This window comes from Hypanus sabinus, chromosome 9, assembly GCF_030144855.1.
Source record: "Hypanus sabinus isolate sHypSab1 chromosome 9, sHypSab1.hap1, whole genome shotgun sequence".
NCBI classification, from domain to species: domain Eukaryota; kingdom Metazoa; phylum Chordata; class Chondrichthyes; order Myliobatiformes; family Dasyatidae; genus Hypanus; species Hypanus sabinus.
In genome coordinates, this window is record NC_082714.1 from 160,994,763 (window position 1) to 161,004,913 (window position 10,151).

General features: G+C 43.9%; 1 protein-coding gene across 4 annotated transcripts in view; it reads left to right on the plus strand.

Annotated features, from left to right (window-relative positions):
• LOC132399980 (ubiquinol-cytochrome-c reductase complex assembly factor 1) overlaps positions 1 to 8,592 on the plus strand; it is a 172,748-nt gene extending 164,156 nt beyond the window's left edge. For all 4 annotated transcript variants that reach the window (XM_059980990.1, XM_059980987.1, XM_059980989.1 and 1 more), the window contains one exon: positions 6,691 to 8,592. In XM_059980990.1, coding sequence (XP_059836973.1) covers positions 6,691 to 6,825 — 135 coding nt within the window. In that variant the 3' untranslated portion in view covers positions 6,826 to 8,592. The remainder of the gene's footprint in view (positions 1 to 6,690) is intronic.
• Positions 8,593 to 10,151: the final 1,559 nt, after the last annotated feature.

Sequence of the window (10,151 nt, forward strand, 5' to 3'; positions counted from 1 at the left end):
AGAGGTCTAGAATACAAGAGCAAGGATGTGATGCTGAGGCTTTATAAGGCACTGGTGAGGCCTCACCTTGAAAATTGTGAACAGTTTTGGGTCGCTCATCTTAGAAAAGATGTGCTGGCATTGGAGAGGGTCCGGAGGAGGTTCACAGGGATGATTCCAGGAATGAAAGGGTTATCATACGAGGAACGTTTGATGGCTCTGGGTCTGTACTCACTGGAATTCAGAAAGATGAGGGGTGATCTCATTGAAACCTTTCAAATGTTGAAAGGCCTAGACAGAGCAGATGTGGAAAGGAAGTTTCCCATGGTGGGAGAGTCGAGGGCAAGAGGGCACAGCCTCAGGATAAAGGGATGCGAAGAAATTTCTTAAGCTGTGGAGGCCAGATTGTTGAGTGTATTTAAGGCAGAGATTGATATGTTTTTGATTGGACATGGCATCAAAGTTTACGGGGAGAAGACCAAGAACTTCTGTTGAGGAGGAGAAATAAAAAAGGATCAGCCATGATTGAGTGGTGGAGCAGATTCAATGGTCAGATGGCCTAATTCTGTTCCTATGACTTATGGTCTTATGGTCTAAAACATATTATACAAGGCAGTGGTGAAAAAGGCAGTGTTGAACTGGTCATTATTGCAAAATCACAACAGGAACATAGCCATCGTAATGCAAGAGGTGGTCTGTTGGTTTCCATTGCTTCAGAGGTAAAGTTAGGGCTGTGCCAGTCAGTTCAGCAACCTGATCTTTGCAAGAGATCCCACAAATGCTGGAAATCTTGATCATTCTGGAGGAACTCCTCATCATTACATGCTGTACAACATGGGTGTTCATGGTCTTCCATCTGTCTTTAATTCGCCTGTGGGGAAGACCCCCTTCACGTTGTTGTTCTTATTCTTTTCTCTATCCATGACCTTGATTGTTCTTGGTAAATTTTTCTACAGAAGTGGTTTGTCATTGCCTTCTTCTGCGGGTGACCCCAGCCATTATCAGTACTCTTCAGAGATTGTCTGCCTGGCGTCAGAGGTTTGCAAAGGCATTTATGGAGGGGAATAAACACTCGATGTTTTGGGCTGTGATCCTTCATTGGGTTATAGGAAAGTATTGTAGCTGTTCCTGACCATGGTGGTGTGGGACTGCAAGCTTCAGTATCTCCTGTCTGACAATAAATTACTCGCAGTCTCAACAGGAAAGGTAGGATGATTCAGACAGGCAGATCTGAATTAAATGCCCATCCACAAAACTGGCCCATTTCTTTGTCTTATGAGAAAAGGTTGAGTAACTAGGGCTTTTCTCTCTGGAGTGAAAGTGGATGGAAGATGTGACCTGATAGAGGTATACTGGATAATAAGAGGCTTGGATCGAGTGGACAGCCAAAGACTTTAACCAAGGCCAGTACAAGGGGTCGTAAACTTAAAGTGAGGGTGAGTGGAAGAAAGTATAGGAGGGACTCACAGGGAGGATTTTTAACGCAGAGATAGAGGTGAGTGAGGGGAATGCCCTGCCAGAAGGCAGATACATTGGGAGCATTTAAGAGGTATAGATAAAGTAGACAGCCAGCTTCTTTTTCCCAAGATAGAAATGACTAATACAAGAGGGCATAAAGCTAAGGTGATTGGAGGAAAGTATGAGGATTGTCAAAAGTAGTTTTTTTTATACAAGAGTGGTGGGCACGTGGAACACAATGCTATGGGTAGTGGTAGAGGCAGATACATTAGGAACATTTAAGAAACTCAGACACATGGATGATAGAAAACTAGAGGGCTACGTAGGAGGGAAGGGTTAGATTAAAGTTTGGCACAACATTGTGGGCTGAAGGGTCTGTACTGTGCTGTAATGTTCTTTGTTCTAAGCTGTAAAAAGCAACAAATGCTCTGATGTTCCAGAACAACTCTGGGGATCAGAAGCATGAATGTGGATGTGCGCTCAAGTACTTATGGGCAATGCTGTTGGAATATCAGTAACCCTACTAGCTCCACTCTCTTTCTCCCTTCCTCAAAGAAAACTCCCTGCTGAGGGCTCTTGATGCAAGGCATGAACATCTGCTGCATTTCGTCCTTGAGGTTACCTGGAATCCCGACAGGAAAGAATAAACATTTCTGAAAGTATTAGGGGTTTGGCCACTCTAAATCCTGTCACTGAACAGATAGCCAGTTGTGTTCATGACCGCAGAAAATGTGAGAGTTGTGACTGATGCAGTCAAATCTTCTGAGAACTTTCCTTTCCAATACACAAACCTCAGGTGTTGGGGCCAGTAATCGTACATTCAGGGCTTGTTTGAAATCAGGAAGTGGACAATTAACTGAATTCCCATCTTTCAGCCTGTCTTACAGTGTTGGAAGGGTTCCATCGAGTCAGGCAAGGCCACTCAGCGAAGCTGGGGAATTGCACATTTATACAGAACTCAGCTCTGATGCCAGTGTCCATCTTTCACCTCTCCTTACTGCCAACTTTTTTTCCCTCTCATCTTTTTTCCACAGTGTCAATCAAAACTGAAGCAAACTCCTCCCTGTGTTAACCCCTTCCAACCATAGTGTAGTGGATTGCAGTAACCTGGTGCATCTGGTGTCATCAGTTAACTGGACTCTGACAACTTGCACTTGTTCGTCAATCACACTTTGTTTACTCATGCACAAGATTCAAGATTGTTTAATGTCATTCTCAGTACACAAGTTTAAGGGAGAACGAAATACAGTCAGCCCTCCTTATCCACGGGGGTCAGGTTCCAGGACCCCCCGCGGATACCAAAATTTGCAGATGCTCAAGTCCCTTATTTAACATGTATCAGTGCGGTGGTCTTTAGGACCCAGCGGAATCCAGGACTTTATTTAACATGTCTCCATGCAATGGACATTAGGACCTGGCGACGCAGCTCTGAATCCGCAGTGTTTCTGTTCATGAAAATAATCACGATCGCGATTAAAAATAAGGTGGAAGTAATAACGCGATCGGAAAGAGGTGAAACGCCATTGGTCATTGGAAAAGCATTAGGCTACAGTCTGTCAACGATCAGAACAATTTTAATGGAGCATGTGAAAGGCCCTGCCCCGATGAAAGCTACAATTATTACTAAGCAACACAGTGGTTAAATTATTGAAATACGTATGTTTCTTAAGTGTTTTAGATGCATAGAAAGGTAAAGTATGTACTAAATACTAAGAAGAATGTTTGACTAACTGATGCTAAATAATACCGGATGTACCTGTTGAATACTTCAAATCCGACTTAAAGACAGACTCAGGAATGGAGCTCATTCATAACCCAGGGACTGCTTGTACTTTTAAGTAATTTCTAGATTATTAAAAATACCTAATACAATGTAAATGCTATGTAAATAGTTGTTATACTGTTTTGTTTAGGGAATAATGACAAGAAAAAAAATAGTCTGTACATGCTCAAGCAACGAGTGCTGGAGAGAGAACTTCCAGGTTTTCCCGACCTGCGGTTGGTTGAATCCGCGCATGCAGAATCTGCAGATAAGGAGGGCCGACTGTAATTGCTACTCCAGATCTGGTGCAGCACAAAATAAATGCGGTACATAAAGAACACGATAAATGTATCTTATGTACCTAGATTGATTGTATGTCCATAAAGTGGTGCTAGGCACAGGAGTGTCTGTACATAAGGAGACTGACAGGAAATGATAAAGTAGTGGTGGTTGTCAAGCCAGCTCAGGCAGCCACCTTCTAGTCTCCACCCACATAACTGGAGTCACCTGCAGCCTATTGAAACCCAGCTCTCATCCACAGTCCTTGTTCACCCATCAAGCCAGCCAACCTCAACCAGTTGCTTCTCGTCTCCAGTTACCTTGTTGCCTTGTCATGTTAAATATCTTTCCCTTCTTATTTTATGGCCCCTCGTGGCTCATTATTTTGCAGTTTATTAGTAAATATTGTTTACCGATTGATCATCTCCACTGCACTGCTTGTGGGTCAAGCCTCCGCCTCATTTCCTGACAGTGGTGGATTCATGGGCGGAGGTGTTGATCAGCCTTACTGCTTGGGGAAATAACTGTTTTTGAGTATGGTGGTCCTGGCGTGGATGCTACATAGCCTCCTCCCCAGTGGGAGTGGGACAAACAGTCCATGAGCACGGTGGGATCCTTCATAATGTTACTGCCCCTTTTCCAGCACCTTTCTGTATATATGTCCTTTGATGGCAGGTAGGCTGGTGCCGGTCATGCGTTCTGCCCCATCACCTAACTATTCTGAAGTTTGAACAAAAGAATTAATGTTTCTATTGACAGTTGCAGACAGATATTGAACCAGTAAAAACTTTGTGTATTTCTGAATCCCATCATTTGCATATTGGAGTACCAATCATAGTACATATTTCGCTATTAATAGTGAATTAAATCTAAGTGTTAAAGGCCAATAATACTTGAGAATTAGTAAGGTACCTGTCCAATAGGAAGTATTGCCTGAGAACCCTTCGTTTGCATCATTATCTTGTCTTGGTATGCCTGGTGACCTTGGTTTACAGGCTTGAACAGAAAGGCTGTACAAAGGAGAGTTAGGCTTTCAAGGGCCATGTTCAGCCTGGGTAACTGCACTGTGTCTGCACACTGTCTCTGTCAGTTCATCATCTTGACTGCTGACTGAGTGAACTTCGACACACAGAGTGTGTGTGTGTGCTCTGTTCTGTTAGCACACCATTTTTAACTCTTTCCTTACTGCAACTTCCACACATACATTTCTATATCTCTGCTGCAGTTCAGATCCAGGTTGTAAAGTGTGCTCTGGCCTGTACAGACGATTCACTACCGAGTTTTGTTATTTAAGGCCTGGGGATAATTGTGTTTAGCCTTGTTTATAGAATTCTACCCTTCACCCACCTCCCCCCCCCCCCCCAAGATTCAGGCAGTTACAACAAACTTAAACCAGAGAAATGGGCCATTTGGTACAACAGGTCATGTCTACGTTTATCCTCTGTCTGACACCAAGAATGATCGAAGAGCATAGAGCAGTTTGTACACGCCCTTTAGCCCACAATGTTGTGCCCACTTTTTAACCAACTCCAAGATCAGTCTAACCATTCCCTCCTACAAAGCCCTCTACTTTTCTATCATCAATGTGCCTGTTTAAGAGTCCCTTAAATTTTCCTATTTTATCTGCCTCTACCGCTATCCACACTTCCATCACTCTCTGATATTCCTCCTATACGTTCCTCCAGTCACCTTAAATCTATGACCACTCCTATTGGCTATTTCCCCTTCGAGTAAAAGGAGCTGGCTGTCCACCCAATCTGTGCTCCTTTTCATCTTGTACACCTCTTATCAAGTCACCTCTTATCCTTCTTTGCTCCCAAGCTCACTCATCGTTTCCTCATGAGACATGCTGTCTAATCGAGCCAATGTAAATGGAGAAATGAAGCCAATATAGTCCGCCCTTTCTCCCATGATGCACCTGTGGGTTGGTGTTGGTTTACCATTGTCACATATACGGAGTTACCATGAGAGAGGTTGAGGCCTGGTACATTATCGACATTTAAAGGGTACTTGGACAAGTAGCTAGATAGGAAAAGCTTTGAGCAGAGATTCCCAACTTGCTTAAATATATTTGTCCATGCATAATAAAAGATTGGGATTCTCTGGTTTAAAGGGATATGGGCCAAACATGGGCAAATGGGACTAGCTTAGATGGCTGAAGGACATTTTCCATACTATTTGACTCTATAACAGAGAAAAGGTTTGTTTTGCATGCCATCCAGACAGATCTTTCCATACATCAGTACATTGAGATACAGAAAGAAAACAGAATGTGGATTATGTTATCACAGTTCAAAGTTCAAGGTAAACTGATTAAAGAAGTACATATATGTCATCATATAGAACCCTGGGATTCATTTTCTTGTTGTCAGACAGAGCAGATACAAAGAAACACAGTTGAATCAATGACAAGGTGGATAAGCAACCATTGTGCAAAGAAGACAAATACTAAATAAGTAAAGGAGGGAGGGGTAGGAGGGATTTTTTTTTACTCAGAGAGTGGTGGGTGCCAGGAATGTGCTACCGGGCGAGGTGGTGAAGGCTGGTACATTAAGGACTCTTTAAGAAATGTTCAGCTAGGCACATGAATATGAGGAAAATGGAAGGATATGTACATTGTGTATGCAGAGGGGATTCGTTTTCTGGCCATTTGGTGATTAATTTATTTGGTTTGGCACAACATTGTGGGCCGAAGGGCCTGTTCTTATGCTGACAGACAGCAGAAGGAATTGAACCCCAATCACAGATATATTAAAACATTCCACTAACTGCTATGCTGCTGTCCAATCCCACACATTTTAAACATATCCTTCTCATCCTTTCCTGTTCATGCACCTTTCTAAATGTATGTTAAACGCTGTAATTGTACCCGACTTTGTGTCTTCCTCTGGCACATCTTCTCTACATTTTCCCTCTCTCAGCCAGAGGGTGGTGAATCTGTGCAATTTTTTGCTAGAGGTGACTGTGGGGAGACCAAATCATTGGGTATATTTAAAGCAAAGGTTGATAGGTTCTTGATTAGTAAGGGAGAAGGCAAGAGAATGGAGCTGAGGGGGATAATAAATAAGTCAAAATGGAATGATGGAAGTACTTGATGGGCTGAATGGCCTTATTCTGCTCCTATGTCTCCCACTGTAAACCACTGTCGATAAATAGTAATAAAAACCTAATTCTGATTCTGTCAGTGTGACTGACCTGCTCTCCCTCCTCAGATCCAGTACCTGGACTCGATGAATGGAGAGGACCTGCTGCTGACCGGGGAGGTGAAGTGGAGGCCTCTGCTCGAGGACAACCCCCAGAGTATCCTGAAACCAGACCCACCTGCCTACAACGACGAGGGCCTCTGACTCAAGTGTGCCTTCCCACCTCAGCGCTCAGTGACAATCGTAACCTGTGACTAAGCCAACTCCATTTCTCAATCCAGTTTCAAAAAGATTTGTATTTATTCCTGGGTTTTTCCCCTGCCCCCAACCCAATCCACTGGTTCGGATTCTAATCCTGGGTTGGATTCTAATCCTGGGTTCTTTGTCCCCTACCTGAAATGTCCCTGTCTTGGAGTGGGTGAGACAGGTAGTGCTCCTACCCTGCATCGTTTCCCGGTTCACTCAAGGGATCTTTCTCAAAGCCTTGATCCAAGCCGAACCAGGCTAAAGCTGGACTCTGGGTGGCCTAGCAGACACGGTTTAAAAGGAGAAGATGTAACTTGTGTTTCAGGCAATGTGGGAACTGATTGAGCTGAAATCTTATAATTAATCCTTTCTGTCGGTTATCTAACGATGGGGCTTCTTTTAAGCTAGATGAGCCCAAGGTTCAAACGCACTGTAGAAAAGTGTGGCGTGCAAGCAAGGTGAGCAGAAAATGAGGCACACATTGCTGGTGCAAAATGCTGCTGTTGAACAAAGCTCGTAAACTGACCTGTTGTCTTTATTTTAGACTGGAAAGCCTCAATAAAATCCTAAATCGCAAGAACAAACTGTAAAGCAGGGTGCTGCATATGAGAAATACACTGTGTTTCAATAAAAAAACCAAAGTTTCCTCTGCACACAAACTAGTTACGTCAAAGTTGGCTGAAAAGTGGTGTAGAATGGGTCTGCATAAAAGGAAAAAGTTTTTTTTCTTAGAGAGCTGGACTGGTAGCCAAAGACATTATGGGGGCTGAAGGCTGTGAGTGTCCCATGTGCCCTCTCACCCTCAGCTCAGCTTCTCCCGGGAGAGTTCATATTTCTTCTACAGCCCATCATACCTACTGGGACATAGACTGCCAGCAGCAGATCGCCAGAGTCCTCTGTCCTTGTGGCTTCTGGTTTCGCCACCCAACTCTATATGCCTTCAGACAAAGATGAGGTCTTTGCAGCTCCTGTTTCTGTAGCTCTGGGTTTTTACTGGATGGGGTTGCTAGCTCCACGCTCAACCCTCCTCCTTTCGCAGTTGGGAGAGTTTATTTTTGTTCTTGAAATAAAAAACATGGGACGGACTTCTCAGTAATTGAATAACTTGGATTGCAAGTATCGGGAACTCTGGTTTTGAATTCACTGGGATCTCATCACTGCCGCCCCACCATTCCTCCCCCCTTTGCACTTGTCTTGTGCGCTCTTGCTGAGAGACTGAGTTCTCCACTAAGTTGGAATCCTGGTGAAGAAAGATTCAGACTGCAAATGACAATACAGGAAAGCACTGGCCTGGCAACACAACAGTGTCTACTTGTATCTGGAGTGGAGAGCAGGAGGCTGCCAGTTCTCTTCCTTGGTGTGGTTTCTGAGCCTGAACATCAGGGCTTTTTATGTAACAATATAAAAGTCCGTTTCTATCAAGTTCCTTCAGTTTGTACTGAAAAGGTTCAGTCAGCCTGTTTCCCAGTGCAGTGGGGTTTCATTATTGCACTGTATCAGGTAATGTTTCATTCAGTTGCTATGCAGGTCGTACTGTGTCCTGTGGCAATTAACTTACCTGTGAGCATCATCGTCTGCACCACAGCCCCTGCACTCCACTCACTAGTGGTGTGGTTCAGAATGAAAGATTTAACAGTAACTGATCTCAGCAGGAAAAGTAGATTATTTGTCAGTTTTGGTGGCAAAAAAATGTACTTGAAGGAAGAATAAAGTGTGTACTTTGAATAGTTTCCCATTGTGTACCTCTCTCACTCACAGCTCAGAGGTAAAACTCTCTTATGAGCACAAGTTTGAGAATCTGAGATCCTCACAAGAGATTGGAGATTAAAAATTAGCATTAGTTGTCACATCAGAACACATCCTTGCTTGATGCGAGGATGTATTTGAGGCAGACCACAAGTGTCAGCATGCTTCCAGCACCAGCATAGTACACCCGCAACTCGCTGATCCTAACCCCTACTGCCCATCTTTGGAATGTGGCAGGAAGCTGGAGCACCCGAAGGAAATCCACATGGTCACAGGGAGAACATACAAGTTCCTGATGGACAGCAGTAGAAATTGAACCCCCAACTTTACAGCCGTCACTGTAAAACATTATGCTAGCCACTACCCTACCACTGGGACTGTCCTAGAGAGTAACACACACAAAATGCTGGAGGAACTCAGCAGGTCGGGCAGTATTTTTAGAGAAGAATGAAGACTCGACGTTTCAGGCGGAGACCCTCCATCAGGACTGGAAAAGAAGGGGGAAGGAAGCCAGAATTGGAAGATGGGAGGAGGAAGGAGAACAAGCAACGGAGTACTGTGTCTCTTGGAAAGACTGATTGTTGGATGCATCCCCTCTGCTCTGAGGATATAATAGGTCCCGGTGCCCCTTTTGAAACAGCAGTGGGTCGCTACCAATAGCTACTCCTTAACCATTGCCACAGTAGATCACCAAAGCTGTATACTATACAGATTGTGAATGTTAGTACAATGTATTCCAATCAAGTTCAAGTTTAAAATCAGGTTTATTACCACAGTTTTATATGAAGTTTTCCAGAGTGCAAGGGCATAAAATTACTAAAAAATTAAAACAAGTAACTAAAAGAGAAAAAAAGGAATAAAGAGGTAGTGTTTATGGGTTCGTGGACATTCAGAACTCTGATGGTGGAGAGGGTGTGCCCCTGATGATGTTGTTATAGGCATACGTACACTGGGTATTTCTCTGAGGATCGTCACCTTGTCATGGAGAGGCTTGTGAGTTCGATCCCAAGAGTGATGCTGTCTGGATCTTAGCTCCTGGTAGGCTCACCCCTGGTGGTGAGGTGAAGGGAGGGGGGATTCCAGATAAAGAGCAGTCTAACCAAGACCTCAACGAAGATAATGACATCACAACAGCAGTGAAAGGTCCCCAGTCAACTTGCATTCCATGCCACTGGGCCTTGAATCCAATCTGGCAAGGACTGTGTGGTGACTGCCTATGCATCAGCCTCCCCACGTGAAACAAAGTCACACACAGGCGTTCTCCATTAAGGGAATAGCCCTATAGGAGAACATCATACTCAATTCGAGCGATCACACTACCAACTACACAGGCTACACATGCCATGAAAATGAGCACCACAGTGTGTTACATAACAAGATGAGGGCAAACATGAACTAGCATAACGTACACATAATGTGCACACATGCAATGACAATAGTACAAGAGTGAGAGAGAAAAAAATAGACGGTCCATGGTAGTGTTAGGGTTTTTCAGGTTTGTTCAAAAACCTGAAGGCAGTGGGAAGGAGGTTCCTATT